Source organism: Bos indicus, chromosome 8, assembly GCF_029378745.1.
Source record: "Bos indicus isolate NIAB-ARS_2022 breed Sahiwal x Tharparkar chromosome 8, NIAB-ARS_B.indTharparkar_mat_pri_1.0, whole genome shotgun sequence".
Taxonomy (NCBI): domain Eukaryota; kingdom Metazoa; phylum Chordata; class Mammalia; order Artiodactyla; family Bovidae; genus Bos; species Bos indicus.
Window position 1 is genome coordinate 25679588 of NC_091767.1, and position 17263 is coordinate 25696850.

The 17263-nt window shown below is 36.8% G+C and overlaps 1 protein-coding gene across 4 annotated transcripts in view; it reads right to left on the reverse strand.

Annotated features, from left to right (window-relative positions):
- The window catches only part of ADAMTSL1 (ADAMTS like 1), a 1120558-nt gene that overhangs the window by 407183 nt on the left and 696112 nt on the right, over positions 1-17263 (reverse strand). For all 4 annotated transcript variants that reach the window (XM_070794493.1, XM_070794491.1, XM_070794494.1 and 1 more), the window contains one exon: positions 9731-9776. In XM_070794493.1, coding sequence (XP_070650594.1) covers positions 9731-9776 — 46 coding nt within the window. The remainder of the gene's footprint in view (positions 1-9730; positions 9777-17263) is intronic.

Consider the following 17263-nt stretch of genomic DNA (forward strand, 5'->3'; position numbering starts at 1 on the left):
GATGCAAGGATTCTTCAATATCTGCAAACCAATGTGATACACCACATTAAGAAATTGAAAGATAGAACCCATATGATTATCTCAATAGATGCAAAGAAAGCCTTTGACAAAATTCAACATCCATTTATGATAAAAAAAAAAAAAAAAAAACCTCCAGAAAGCAGGAATAGAAGGAACATACTGCTGCTGCTGCTAAGTCGCTTAAATTGTGTCTGACTCTGTGCGACCCCATAGATGGCAGCCCACCAGGCTCCCTCATCCCTGGGATTCTCCAGGCAAGAACACTGGAGTGGGTTGCCATTTCCTTCTCCAATGCATGAAAGAGAAAAGTGAAAGTGAAGACGCTCAGTCGTGTCCGACTCCTAGCGACCCCATGGACTGCAGCCCACCAGGCTCCTCCATCCATGGGATTTGCCAGGCAAGAGTACTGGAGTGGGTTGCCATTGCCTTCTTCCAGAAGGAACATACCTCAACATAATAAAAGCCATATACAATAAACCCACAGCAAACATTATCCTCAATGGTGAAAAATTGAAACCATTTGCCCTAAAGTCTAGAACAAGACAAGGATGCCCACTCTCACTACTACTATTCAACATAGTTTTGGAAGATTTAGCCATGCTTTTGAACTGTGGTGTTGGAGAAGACTCTTGAGAGTCCCTTGGACTGCAAGGAGATCCAACCAGTCCATTCTGATGGAGATCAGCCCTGGGATTTCTTTGGAAGGAATGATGCTAAAGCTGAAACTCTAGTACTTTGGCCACCTCATGCGAAGAGTTGACTCATTGGAAAAGACTCTGATGCGGGGAGGGATTGGGGGCAGGAGGAGAAAGGGACAACAGAGGATGAGATGGCTGGATGGCATCACTGACTTGATGGACGTGAGTCTGAGTGAACTCCGGGAGTTGGTGATGGACAGGGAGGCCTGGCGTGCTGTGATTCATGGGGTTACAAAGAGTCGGACACGACTGAGCGACTGAACTGAACTGAATCAGAGAAGAAAAGTAAATGAAAGGAACCAGATTGGAAAAGAAGAAGTAAAACTCTCCCTGTTTGCAGATGACATGATCTCTACATAGAAAACCCTAAAGACTCCACCAGAAAATTACTAGAGCTAATCAATTAATATAGTAAAGTTTCAGGATATAAAATTAACACACAGAAATCCCTTGCATTCCTACACACTAACAGTGAGAAAACAGAGAAATTAAGGAAACAATTCCATTCACCATTGCAATGAAAAGAATAAAATACTTAGGAATATATCTACCTAAAGAAACAAAAGACCTATTTATAGAAAACTATAAAACATTGACAAAAGAAATCAAAGATGACACAGATAGATGGAGAAATATATCATGTCCATGGATCAGAAGAATCAATATAGTGAAAATGAGTATACTATCCAAAGTATTCTATAGATTCAATGCAATCCCTGTTAAGCTACCAATGGTATTTTTCAGAGAACTAGAACAAATAATTTCACAATTTGTATGGAAATACAAAAAACCTCGAATAGCCAAAGCAATTTTGAGAAAGAAGAATGGAACTGGAGGAATCAACCTGCCTGACTTCAGGTTATGCTACAAGGCTACAGTCATCAAGACAGTATGGTATTGGAACAAAGACAGAAATATAGATCAATGGAACAAAATAGAAAGCCCAGAGATAATGGACACCTTATCTTTGACAAAGGAGGCAAAAATATACAATGGATTAAAGACAATCTCTTTAACAAGTGGTGCTGGGAAAACTGGTCAACCACTTGTAAAAGAATGAAACTAGAACACTTTCTAACACCATACACAAAAATAAACTCAAAATGGATTAAAGATCTAAATGTAAGACCAGAATCTAAAAAACTCCTAGAGGAAAACATAGGCAAAACACTCTGACATAAATCACAGCAGGATCCTCTATGACCCACCTCCCAGAGTAATGGAAATAAAAGCAAAAATAAATAAATGGGACCTAATTAAACTTAAAAGCTTTTACACAATGAAGGAAACTATAAGCAAGGTGAAAAGACAGCCTTCAGAATGGGAGAAAATAATAGCAGATGAAGCAACTGACAAAGAATTAATCTCAAAAATATACAAGCAACTCCTGCAGCTCAATTCCAGAAAAATAAATGACCCAATCAAAAAATGGGCCAAAGAAGTAAACAGATATTTCTCCAAAGAAAACATGCAGATGGCTAACAAACACATGAAAAGCTGCTCAACATCACTCATTATCAGAGAAACGCAAATCAAAACCACAATGAGGTACCATCTCACAGCACTCAGATGGTTGCTATCCAAAAGTCTACAAACAAGAAATGCTGGAGAGGGTGTGGAGAAAAAGGAACCCTTTTATACTGTTGGTGGAGATGCAAACTAGTACACTCACTATGGAGAACAGTGTGGAGATTCCTTAAAAAACTGGAAATAGAATTGCCATATGACCCAGCAATCCCACTGCTGGACATACACACCGAGGAAACCAGAATTGAAAGAGACAAATGTACTCCAGTGTTCATCGCAGCACTGCTTACAATAGCTAGGACATGGAAGCAACCTAGATGTCCATCGGCAGATGAATGGATAAGAAAGCTGTGGTACATATACACAATGGAATATTACTCAGCTATTAAAAAGAATGTATTTGAATCAATTCTAATGAGGTGGATGAAACTGGAGCCTATTATACAGAGTGAAGTAAGCCAGAAAGAAAAACACCAATACAGTATATTAACACATATATTTGGAATTTAGAAAGATGGTAATGATGACCCTATATGTGAGACAGCGAAAGAGACTCAGATGTAAAGAACAGACTTTTGGACTCTGTGGGAGAAGGCGAGGGTGGGATGATTTGAGAAAATAGCATTGAAACTTGTATATTATCATATGTGAAATAGATTGCCAATTCAGGTTCGATGCATGAGATAGGGTGCTCAGGGCTGCTGCAATGGGATGACCCTAAGGGATGGGATGGGGAGGGAGGCGGGAGGGAGATTCAGGATGGGGAACACATGTACACCCATGACTGACTCATGTGAATGCATGGCAAAAACCACCACAATATTGAAAAGCAATTACCTCCAATTAAACTAAATAAATAAATAAAAGAAAATTCTGACAAAGAAAGTCCTATAGCAGAATGTTCTTTCCTTCCATGAGTTTCTATTCCACTATGACATAAAGCACCAAATGTGCCCTTACTTTATGCTATACAAAGACCTGATGAGAAAAATGGACACGGGATCAAATGGGAATTTATTTTAGATTCATCATTAATAACCACGTGAAGGATGCTATGAAAGCCATGAACCTTTACAACTTCAGTGATGAGAATAACTGGTTAAGATGGCTGATCAAAGTCTACACCAAAGACAAGAACTTTGCTTCTACAGTCCATGTGCGTGCACTTCGATTTAACCCTATTTTATTGCTGGATAAATCTGTTCAATGCAGTACTGTCAGTCACAAAACCAACACAGATATCTTCATTGTTTAGATCTAATAGTCCAGATATAAATTTTTTTAAGAACTACAGAATTTTAGAGCTGGAAGGGATCTTTGAAATCTTAGTTCAATCCTCTTGTTACTTAGGTGCAGAAACTGAGGCACCCAAAGTTATAAACTTGCCCAGGACCACTCTGTCCTATCTGACCATTATAGCTTATGCCTTTGTCTCTAGCTGGAAAGCTGCATGTAAGACATTTCATAGTAATGATGCTGTAGACCATAAAAGTGGATTGTATCCAAGTGAGGACAAAGCCAAGTAACTTAGGAAAAGACATTCTCCATCTAAAATATAGTCTACATCTTCCTACCATTGTCCACTTAGTGCAAGCATCCATTAGTACTCAGGGAAACTACTGGAATCGCTTCTGAAGTGGAATGTCTACTTCCACTCTCTTCTGTGCAATCCATCTCTGGAGTGATCCTGCAGCCAAACCTATTTTTTAAAATCCTGAGTACAACTTTATTTTCCCCTCCCTAAAAGTCTCAGTAGTTCCTCTTGGCTCTAAAACTATAACACTTTATGACACCCAGCATGATCTAGCTCCTGTCTAACTGCACCTTTATTTTTCTTATCTTCTAATACTCTTCTCCTTGCACACTAGTCTCTACACTGACTTTGTTCTTTCTTTGAACACACTACGTTCCTTCATCCTTTAGAGCCTCTGTACTGGCTGTTCCTCCTCTCTGATTCACTATTCCCCTGATATTACCACAGTTCTTTTCTTCCTATCATTCAAATGTCCATCCCCAAGTGGACTTCCCCAACCTTCCAATCTGAAGTCACCACTGATCATTTAATTCTCTGCAGAGCACTGATCACTACCTGATATTATTTCCTTTAAATAACTTGTCTGTTGGTTTGTAATCTGGTTTCCTCCATTAGAACGAAAGCTTCAGGAGAATTAGGTTTTGGTCCTATTCATCAATATACCCCAGTCCTGAGAACAATTCTCATGGTCAGTTATTCTTGGGATGAACAATGTTTTGTCTCCATGTGCTAAAAAGGCTTTTAATGGTTTCAACCATTTCCTCAGAAGACAGAAATCCCTGCCCACCCACCTCACCCCCACTTCTGATTGTTCCCTGAGAGTTTTTAGAAAAGATATTGAAATGTGGTTTACCAACTGTAATCTTGCAAGAGTATTTTTTAAGAACAGTACAGTGCTGCAGTGGAGTAATAAAATCTCAATAAGGAACATAAGAATGCCATCAGCTACTACAGGCACCTTAGCCTAATAGGATGCTAATTGTGGTCACTATCTCTTAAATCTCAGTTCTAGTGAAGATTAAGGACAGTGATGAAGAAACGGTTTATAAGACACATAGCATTCCTCTCACCACTTTGGAAGTCAATTTTAAACATCTAATTAAGATCAAAGCGTTGAGATTTGAGGTTATTTGAACAAACAGGAAAATGTGATATAAGAAGAACTTTGAGAGGATCCAGGGACAATCTGAGACCTAGTAACCCACTTGAATGGTCTGCTGGGTTTACACCCACTGTTTATCCTGATGTGATCCTTGATTTTTGTTTGTTTTAAATTATTTTTGGCTGTGCTATGTGGCATGTGGCATCCTAGTTCCCCGATCAGGCACTGAACCCACCTGCACCCCCAACCACTGGAAGTGCACTGTCTTAACCACTGAACTGCCAAGGAAGTCCCTATCCTTAGCTTTTTGTTTCAGAGAGAGCCTTGTCACTTTTCTTAAAAAGAGCAGGGACTATCCAATGGGAAAAACTGGATGAACTACATCCTTAGGAATGAAAATAGCCTGCTTGGATCAGGTAGAAATGGTATAAGAAGGTACCATGACTCCAAGAACCATGTGAACATTATGGAAACTTTAACTTTCTTATATTGATAGACTCTGTCTATACAGTGATTAACAATAAAACCTTAAAAGCACATGGGCTGATAATTCAGTTGAGCCAGAAAAACTGGTAATCTAAGGAGATCTTTTCTCTTCCTCAGTTTCAGGGAACAAGAACCCAAAGAAATGCTGTATATAGCAAGTACAAAGAATAGAAATACAGAGTGAATCTCTGGAGAAGAAGTGGCTCAGAAGAGGCCTAGGAAGCTGTCCAGGGATTAACAAGTGACCTTAGAGGCTTAACTAATAAGAGGCCCTCAAGTTTTTCCAAAACAAGCAACTAAAAGGGGAATATTTAATTGAATTGTTCTGAACTTCTTAGTTTGAAAAAAAATTGGAATGTGATTATGAAAAAATTCTTTCTTATGAAATGTTTCTTTTGTATTTTTGGCAGTGTTGCTTCTGTCATGGTCAAAAGCCAGAAAAAAAGCATTGAATTACTTGAAGACTCTAGGTTCTCATAAAAAATTCAGTGTCAGTTTGATTCTACAAGCTGCAAAGAGTTGGCTCGTGCTATTGGTTTTAAGTAATGTTAGGTCAGCCTTAGCCTGCATCTGTCCAGGGAAATGCTCATAATGATAACAAGGAAGTTTTGGGCTGTTTCTGAAGATCTTAAAGGAAAGAGTAGGCAGACATCTGCTCATGATGCTTTAAGCATTCACGTCTACTTAGGATAGTCCGGACCCTTTCTATTATCCTTAAAGCTTGAAAGAAAATGAATGGTAGTTAAGGAGATTTCTTTAAAAACATCATGTCTGTGTGCTTTTCATATTTTATAATTCATTTAATTAAAAAATGTTTTCATTATGTTTGCTTTTGTGTATTTTTTTTAATTGGAGTACAGTTGATTTACCATTTTGTGTTAGTTTCAGGTGTACAGCAAAATGATTCAGTTATATATACATATATCACTATTTTTTCAGATTCTTTTCCCTTATAGGTTATTATAAAATATTGAATACAGTTCCCTGTGCTATACAGTAGGTCCTCATTGGTTATCTATTTTAAATATAGTAGTGTATATATGTTAACACCCAAACTCCTTATTTAACCCTCCCCATCTCCTTCTCCTTTGGTAACTATAAGTTTGTTTTCTATGTTATGTGTCTTTAAAATGATTATATATATATATATATGTATACATATATAACACACACATATATATATTACCACAATAAAAAGGATCATAAAGAAAACCAATGAGCTATAGTATATTTATACCAAAATTTTTTCATGCTGTAACTACAACAAACTGTCAATTTTTAAAAAATGTAATAAAAGTCACCACAGCTATTTGATCTTTTTAATTAATCAGCAGTTGAATGAGGGGTGTGTGTGTGTGCATGGTGAAGAAGACAATGCTATGGGTTATGTTATATGTCACTAGTATCTTAAATGGAAATAGAGAAATGAACTAGGCAAAATATTCTATTGAACAATTGCTTCTACTTCTAATTATCAGCCCTTCTAGTCACTTTTGTTCCTGGTCAGGCATTTATATAAAATACTGTTCACTCATTTTAGTCTTTCTCATCTCATTTGTCTTCTGGCCAGGGGTCACCTCTACTGCCCATCTCGCTTTTTTAAAAGGAAAAATTATTGAAGTATAGTTGATTTACAATGTGTTAATTTCAAGCATACAGCAAAGTGAACCAGTTATACATATATCCACTCTTTTTTTAGATTCTTTTCCCATATAGATTATTACAGAGTATTAAAGTAGAATTCTCTGTGCAATACAGTAGGTCCTTATTAGTTATCTTAAATATAGTCATGTGTATATGTTAATCCCCAAATCCTAATTTATTTTTCCACTTCTGTTTTGCCTTTGTTAACTATAAGTTTGCTTTCAACATCTATGACTTTATTTCTGCTTTGTAAATAAGCTCATTTGTACTATTTGGATAAAGAAGATGTGGTACATATACACAGTGAATATTACTTTACCATAAACAAGAATGAAATGATGCCATTTGCAGCAACATGGATGGACCTAGAGATTACCAAATTAAGTAAAGTAAGTCAGACGGAGAAAGACAAATATTGTGTGATATTGCTCATATGTGGATTCCACTGTACATTTTTGGGGGGCATCTCAGTATTGCCAGACTAAGACCTAACAGACTCTGGACCACATTCTCTGTAAGAGCAAGTTCTCTAATCTCAGTTGAACCCCCTCTGCTACAACAACGTGGTCTTCAAAAGTTTTCTATATCCTCAATTTGTGTCTTTCTCAATTTGTGTCTGTTTTTAAGAACAGAGTTTATGTCCTTTCCCTCTATCAAGATTCCTTCTCTTCTTGTCATCCAATGCTGGCTTTGGGACCTGTGGCATCAAGTCTACTCTTACCTGCAAATATCACCCAGCTTGCCCTCCAGATCAAACTCATCTCTCAAGGCTCTCTTATTTAAAAAACAAAACAAAAAAAAAAGCAACACATCCTCCCACCCTTCTGTGGCTCTACAAATGATGGAGTGTCTCTGTTAACACTTTATAGGAACAACAGACCTATAGATTCCATTTCTTTGTTAATATGCTTTATGTACTGCATCTTGATTCCATTCCTGATACACTAGAGTAACTGCTTCTGGCCTGGAGAATTCCATGGACAGAGGAGCCTGGGGTCACAAAGAATTGGACATGACTCATTGACTTTCACTTTCACTTTTCTCTCAAACCTCTCAGTGTTCACACTTTTGATAATGACATTCACCATTCTTCTAGAAGACCAGTACTCATTTTGCATTCAACAAATATTTACTGTATGCTTGATAAATATATAAGTTCTAGGCACTGGGGATGAAGGAGTGGATAAGGTAAATGACACTCTATTTATGCTTAAGGAATTCACATTCTAGAGTCAGGGAACAGAACATAAATAAAGACTCAAATAAGATAGGGACTTCCTTGGTGGTCCAGTGGTTAAAAGTCCATCAGCCAATGCAGGGGATATGGGTTTGATCCCTGGTTGGGGAACTAAGATCCCACATTCCTATGGGCAACTAAGCTCACACACCACAACTAGAGAAGCCCACACTGTGCAAAAAAGTAAAAAAAAAAAAAAAAAAGCTAAATATGATTGACTGACTATTGTGAGAGCTGGAGCCAAGCAATGGTACAACTATATTAGATAAAGTAGTCAAGGAAATCTCTTTGAAGAGGTGGCATTTGAGCTCAGATCACAATAAGGAAGATGCCCATCATGCAAACAACAACAAAAAAGAACATCTTTAAGAAAGTGATTCAGAAGCACTAGAGCTCTAAACATGCAAGTAAATCATTCCTTTACTCCCACTACAAGTCATCACTCTAACTAAATTACTTGGGAAGTCTTACAGAGTGACTTTAATTTTGACCTCTCATATCTATTTCCTCCTGTTTTCACCCTTCATTACTTCTCGCTCTCCACTTGTTTTCTGTTCCAGTGCATCCCTCACAACATTACAGAATTAAACTTCCCAAAGTGGAACTCAACAATATCCTACTCTCACTCCACAACCTCTGGTGACCCTCCATTAGTAACTGAAGGAAAATAAACTTGGAAGCTTAATATTCAAATCTCTTCATGGTGTAACTTCAAAATATCTTTCAATTCTTCTCTTCCATACTGCTAAGCACAATCCTATTTAAATTCGTGTTCAGAACACACCTTCAATATTCCTGTCTCCAAAGTTGCCTGTTATGTCTCCTCCACTTGGACTGGCTATCATCTCCTCCCACCTAGTCTGGGCCAATCACAGCCTTCCTAGGCTTCTCAGCCCTACGTCAAATCACCTCCTTCTGGAAGGCCCTTCAGATTTCTCTCTGCTTTTAACCCACAAGAACGTAATCCCTTTCTTTCTACATTTGTCAGCATCTGTCTTCTCTTGCTACATCCCTTACCATAACACAGATGTTTTAAGACAGCAACCACATGCTATTGATCTTCGTAGTAGTTCAGTGCCTCACATACAGTTGGTATTGAACAGTATTTGTTAAACGAATTAATTTATCAAATCTGAGTTTGATGAACTGATGTTTATTTCATGATTCCCAAGTGGTTTCTCTTTTCTCATTTCTCTTTTTGCTTTCAAGAGACCTAGATGTGAAGCCAGAAAGCAGAGAGGAAACACAGTTCTTATTTTTAAATAGTGTAGTTAGTTTCAATCTGGCCAAGTGATTAAAAGTTTGTCTTGAGGAACATTAAAAATAACTATTTTTTAATGTATATAATCCATATACCATGAAATAAATAACTCTTGGTAATATACTAATTAGTTGATATCTGCTCAGGATACATGAGACTGCTTAGCATTATTCAGGGCTTACAAAATACATTATCACAATCATAGAAGGTTAATGCTTACCACATTACTGCATGTTCTATATCGGATATTTCTTCCCTCACAGCTCCTGGGGGAAGGGAAAAAAAAACAACTCATTACCACCAACGAAAGGCCCCAGATTTCAATGGTTCTCTTAGAAAATCAATTTCCTCTTTAATACCAGTATAAGAGCCTCTGTTTTCTTTTGAGTATGCCCTTGTAGGAATTAACTATCAAATACTAAATAGAGCAGAAGAAGCTGAATATGCAAATTGACTTCTCCATTAGACTTGAAACTAAGTATTAATTTTGCTTCAAAAGTTCTCAAAATAAGTATAGCAAGTTCCCTAAATATGAACCTTCAAGTTGAACACGTGCAAAGATGTGAAGGTGAGTTCACACAGCCAATCATGTAAGTTAGCTCATGGGTCTGGTGCACATTGCCACCTGTGTGAATCCTTTACAAGTGGCTATGCTTTTGTGTACTTAACTGTAAGGTACTGTATAGAGTACAGTACCACAGTATCTTTATTTCAAGCCCAGGATGTCAGGAAGCATACAAACAGCAGAGATGTAGCTGGTCCTGCTAAGAAGCACCAGGAATTGGAGGCCCAGAGAAAGGATAAAGGAAAACAAGAGGAACAAGAAGTAACTGAAGAACCAGTGAGAGTCATGATGGGGTAAATGGCAAAGGGATTTTCTTCGTTTGAGGAGACACTGTTAGTCTTTTGAGGCACAGGACTGGAACACAGAATGATATACAAAGGTTGCAGCAGCCATTCAGAATGCAATCCAGTGCTACTGTGTCATCTATGATGAGAAAAAAAGAACTAGTGTCCAGACATCACTGGATTCTTCTTTCAAGAGGACAGATAGAACTGAATCCAGCAAAGAACCAGAACTTGTGCCAACAATGTCAGGCGTGACTGAAATTGCAGCTTTCCCTCCATCTCCTATTACTGATGAACCTTCAGCTCTCCTATCTCCCACCTCTTCTCCCTCCTCCAGTCAGTAACTCTCCTTGCCTGTTCAGTAGGCGCCAGGCCCTGTATGCTACCTGTTGTACTGTCCTATTGTACTTTTCAAGGTACTGCACTGTAAGATTAGAAGCTTTTTATTTCTTGTGTTTGTTTTTGTGTGTGTGTGTGTGTGTGTGTATTATGTATGTGAGAAGTATTATAAACCTATTATGGTACAGTACTGTATAGTCAATTGTGTTAGTTGGGCACTTAAGCTAACTTTGTTTGGCTTATGAACAAATTGGATTTATGAATGTGCTCTTGGAACAGAACTTACTTATATGTAGGGGACTTACTGTACTTATTTGTTGCTGTATTTCTTAAAATTACACATTTAAGGACACAAAAAGTCATAATTCTTAAAGCAATAGTTTCAGTGCTAAAGTACATGCTCATTGTAGAGGTTTTAGAAAAGAAAGATGACCTCAAAGAAAAAAATCCCATACTCCCATAGTTGTCTCATGTAAAGATAATTACTGTTATTTTGATATATTAATTTCTTTCCAGTTCAGAGGAAATAACAGCACTTCTACATTTTTATAGCCTGCTTTGTTTCCACTTAAATTTTTTGAAGGTATTTCTCACACTACTAAGTAACTTTAAAAACATCATTTTGAGAGCTACATACTATTCCATGGAATGGTGTAACCTGTGAAATCATTCTTTCGTTTCTTGTCATGTAAGCAATTTCCAACATAGAGGTTGATATATGATAGTGTGATAAATCATGTCCATGTATGTTTTATCCAAGTTTCTGCCTATGTCTTTAGAAAAGATAAGTTTCTAAAAGTGGAATTATGACACTACAAGCAATGAACTTTTATATGGCTCTTGATAAATATAGCCAAATTGTATTCCATAAATGCTGTACTACTACATACCCCCACCAGCAATACAAGGGAGTTTCCATTTTACTGAACTCTTGTGAACAGAAACAATCAATTTTTGATGAACCATTCAATGACGGCATAAGAACAGTAGTAATCTGCTCTTTTCAAAATAAGTCACATTTTAAAAAAAGTAAAATATAATATGAAATTCTGAGAGAATGCTTATACTAATAATAAATAAATATGGAATTCCAGGTACATTTCTGAGGTGTTTTTGTACATTAGAACCCTAGGAGACAGGGTACTAACATCAGATCCATTTTATGGATGAGATCATGGAAGCTTAGGGAGCTTAAGTAACTTGCCCAAATCACACAACTAGTAAGTAGTAGAGCTGAGATTTGAAACTGAGCCATTCAGAGCTTACACACATAACTGTGATGCTTCACTGTCCCAATTTACTTGTTTGTTCAGCACACATCTACTGAACTTCTATTATGAGTTCAACAGAACTCAATGCATTTACTTCTGGGAATATAAAGAAGAATGAGTATGACCTAGTCTTCACTGTTAAGAAAATTATTCATACAATTCTGACTTGGTGTAAGAAATGCTAGATAGTATTTGTGTTAGGTCTTCAGAACACTATCAGAAAGAAAATGCCATTTGAAAATATGATTGCTGTTGTTCAGTTGCTCAGTTGTGTCGACTCTTTGCAAATCCATGGACTGCAGCACGCCAGGTTTCCCTGTCCTTCACCATCTCCCAGAGTCTGCTCAAATTCATGTCCATTGAGTCACTGATGCCATCCAACCATCTCATTCTGTGTAGTCCCCTTCTCCTCCTGCATTCTGTCTTTCCCAGCATCATGGTCTTTTCCAGTGAGTCAGCTCTTTGCAACAGGGGACCAAAAGTATTGGAGCTTCAACTTCAGCATCAGTCCTTCCAATGAATATTCAAGGTTGATTTCCTTTAGGATTGACTGGTTTGATCTCCTTGCTGCCCAAGGAATTCACAAGAGTCTTCTTCAGCACCATAGTTTGAAAGCATCAACTCTTTGGTACTCAGCCTTTGGGTAAAATACAATTACCCAAAGGCTATCTTAGAGAGATAGAAAAGTCCTAGGCTTGAAGACTTGACTATAACCAGACTGACTATATTAATATGCACTCAACAACAGAATGGGACCAAGGAAAGACAAGGCTGGCCAGAATCATAGAAAAAAGGAGAATGGAAGAAATACTAGGTTGTCAGTGCCCTGCCCAACAATGGCCCAGGCTAATGTCCAATGATCCTCCTGATCCCCTTAGCTAGGTAGTTGCCATCACAGTACAGATGCCTCATACCAACCTACCTGCTGCCAGTGAGCTTTTTGCTTATTCCAGAAATATCCCTCATTATAATACTATGTTGATCAAGCCATTTGCCAAGAGCAGTCTTTTTTTATATGACTGCTAAGAGGCAGAGGGGCTGGTTATGCTGCGATGGGTATGGTTCATGTTATGGACATGTAAGTAAATAAATAATTTTCATTGTAAGTGAATAAATTAGCATTTTAATTAAATATTAATCTCACAGGCCAAGTCACTGTGAGTCTGCCTCCAAGAGAGGGATCTGTTCTTTATGTGATTGCTAAAAATATATCAGGTTTCTGAGTTTAAAAAGATGAGAGCTAGGCTCCAGCTTATGATAAATTTTACATGGTAATTAATTCTGTGACCTGGAGATCTTTGGTAGCATGCCATGTAGACATCAGTGTTGGCTGAATATGGTATGTTTTTTGATTTTGAAATTCCTGGAGCATATATGACATAGTGTAGTGGTCAAAAGTAACCACTTTGAAAGCAGAGTCTTCTTTCTGAAATCCTGCCCCTTATTCCTTAGTTTCTATACCTCAGTTCTGTCATCTGTAAAATGGAATAGTAATACTTATCTCCTGGGATTATTTTGAGGAGTAACCAAGTTAATATTTGTGAAGCAGTTCAAACAGTGCTTCACATACAGAAGCATTATGTAGACATTTAACAAAGTAATTGTGTAAAAGATGTAAAAATATAATAGATATTAAAAGAGATGAAGGATACGTGGAGAAGAAACCAAAGGCAAAAATTCAGAGGAATGAAAAGATATGGTGTGTTTCTACATTTTCAAGCAGTTATGGAGTTTTGGGTGTATACAGGGAATTGCAGGAGATAAAAATGCCTTCTAGCCATGAATTTTGCAGTAGGTAAAGGGGACCCATTGAGGCAGTTAAAACAAAGGCGATCCAATGATGATTTCTTGCTTGTGAACTCTGGCATTAATCATGAAGACTTTAAAATGCTATGTTTTTCACCCTCCTTTTATTTTCCTAACCTCATTTCCCTGAAAGGTTAATGGAAACACTTCTGAACTAGGAGTTTGATGATGTGAGTCATAGATTTTGCTCTTTCCCTTGCATAAGTGTCTCAGCACCTCAGATTTTGCTTCCTCATCTGTCAGCTGGATATCACTGGATCTGGAAATGGCCCTGCCTAAAGTTGTGATGCTTTTGAACTGTGGTGTTGGAGAAGACTCTTGAGATTCCCTTGGACTGCAAGGAGATCCAACCAGTACATCTTAAAGGGGAAAATCAGTCCTAAATATTCATTGGAAGGACTGATATTGAAGCTGAAACTTCAATGCTTTGGCCACCTGATGGGAAGAACTGACTCATTTGAAAAGACCCTGATGCTGGGAAAGATTGAAGGCAAGAGGAGAAGGGGACAACAGAGGATGAGATGGTTGGACGGCATCATTGACTTGATGGACATGAGTTTGAGCAAGCTCCAGGAGCTGGTGATGGACAGGGAAGTCCAGTGTGCTGCAGTCCATGGGGTCACAGAGTCAGATACGACTGAGCGGCCAAACTGACTGAAAGCTGTGATCACTGAGATAACTCACACAAGCTGTAGTCAAACACCAAGGGGTTATTATAGAGGTAATGCTTACAAAAATAAAACAAAACCCCACCAAAAAGCAGAAAAATACCCACTTCAATACTTTAAATCAGCCTTTTCCTAGATATTTTAAAGTATGAATACTTACTCATGTTTCAAAAGCATCCTTGAGACAGAACGAGAGATTATCATGCTAAGTGAAGTAAATCAGATAAAGACAAATATATGACATCACTTACATGTGAAATCTAAAAATTACAAAACATAACGTACTCACAAACACAAAAAACAAACTTATGAGCATCAAAGGGGAAAGGCAGGGGGAAGGTAAATTAGGAATATGGGATTAATAGATATACACTACTATATATAAAATAAACAACAAGGATTTACTGTATAGCGCAGGGAACTATATTCAGTATCTAGTAATAACCTATAATGGAAAATAATCTGAAAGGCATCTATATCTACACCTCTCTCTCTCTCTCTCTTTCTCTCTCTCTCTCTCTCTCTCTCTATATATATATATATATATATATCTGAATGCCTTGGTGTACACTTAAACTAACACAATATTGTAAATCAACTATAGTTCAATAATTTTTTTAAAAAGCATCCTTGGATAATAGGAGATACAAGTATACAATGTAAAAGACTGAATTAAATGCTTTTCATTTAGCAAATGCAAAACAAAAACAAACACAGCAAATAAAACACTTAACATTATTTCTAAAGAACATCCTGCAATTATCTAACACCTAATAATGATTTGCAAATAATTTAATTCTGCTGCTAAATTAAGTCTTCATTTTACTGTATTGTATTACTTTTTGAGTGAGAGATTATTTGAGTGAAATATGGTATTAAACCCTGGAGAAGAAAATGGCAACCCACTCCATTATTTTTGCCTGGGAAATCCCACGGACAGAGGAGCCTGGTGGGCTACACGTTATTGGGTAGCAAAGAGTCAGACAACTGAGAGACTAAACAACAATGATATTGAAGCAGTAATATTTGAGTTTGGAAAAGTCTTTATTATTAAAAGACATTACCTAATTGTGGACAATAATATTAATACTAACCTCTACTATATGTATATTGAGTACTATAGATATCTGGTTCAGTATTAGGTATTCTGTGCACATTATCTCTACCTCTTCCATCAACTGGAAGGTTTTATCACTCCTACTTAATAGGTGAGAAAAGTGAGGCTGAGAAAGGCTAGGAGGCTGAAAACCATATATAAAAAAAGAGAGAACTAGGGATTGGAACTCAGGTTTGCCTAAATAAAGTATATAAAACAATAATAATACAAAAGGAACAAGACATACTTAAGATGTGTAAAATACTAACAGTAGATCAAATCTGGGAGGCTGAGCTGAGGAGTTCACTGCATCTTATTTTCCACATCAATGTATACCACCTGCTTCTCAATTCTGAGAAATCCAGTGAGTAAATGACATCTAGATCCACTCTGTAAATTTGCAACATCTCTAAGAGAACCACACTCCTCAGTAAAATGTAGTGTGAAAGAACTTCAGTGAAAAAAACTTGCAGTTTTTAAAAGTTCAAGTTTAATAAATTTGAATACAAAATTTACTTAAGTAACAAAGTGACTATTTCACCACAAGGATTTTAATTTTTGCCAAGCATGAATTTCTTCATCCAAGGCATTTATCTGGGCACAAAAGCCTCATGTGAGAATTATGCAGTAAAAAATATTTTCTTCCCTTTTAAAACTTCTTTAAAAAATAGTCTGTTAATATAAAACAGCTGAATTATTTTCTTCACATTTTAACAAAATAAAATTCACCTCTGGAAAGGAAAACAAGCATTAGAACTTTCAGTCCAAAATGGTTTCCGAGGAAAGTTATAGGCCATTAATAACAAATGAGTTAAGTAAATTCGCCTGCTTAATGCAAACTATGAGAGTTACAGGACTGTATTTAGTGAGTTAAGTATTGGACCAATTAATGAATCAGAAACCTTCAAGTATAAAAGAACAAAATATAAAAAAATATATTTTGAAACCAAATTTGAACAGAGAGTTCCTTATTGATATCAGCACTTCACTCCTAACCAGTCATTTATTAATTTCGACTTAAGTTCCTTTTCTCAGTTACAAGCTATTGTTTGTGAATTACTCAAACTTTAATTCACTTATAATGAGATTAGTATAGGCTTGAAGAATACTTTATTGGTCTCCAATTAACACATAACAAACCATCCAAACTCCTCCAATACCTAAAATCCTGATGTTATCCTAGTTTCAATTACCATAATTTAACAATCTTGGAAGAGATGACTTGCCATAGAAAATTAAAAAGCTCCCTTTCTAGGCTTTAGCCATCTATTGGCTTTTTTTGTCCCTGCTTACTTTGAAAGAGGAAGGTATATTTGATTTATCTCTCATTAAGAATTTTAAAAATCTGATAAAATACATCGATTTAAATTACAAATTCTTCTCATCTCTTCTCTAAGATTCTTCTGGTGAAATAATCAGACTCATCCTTGGTGTTAGTGTATCATTTCAAGAAAATCTGGTAATTATGTACTTTCAATACCAGAGTTCTTAAGGACAATAACACTTATATTAGGCTCATGAAGCTTTGCCTTTGATTACTTAAAACCAAAGAGTGCTGTTAAGTAAGAACAGGTTACTGAATTTCTCTGAGTACCTCCTGCCTTTCAAATATGGACTCATGGGCAATGAATTTTGAAATAAGAGCGTTCATCTGCTTATCTCTCTCTCTTTTTTAATCATCCAAAAGGAAACTATGTGCTCTTTACAAGAGAACAGGCCTGAAA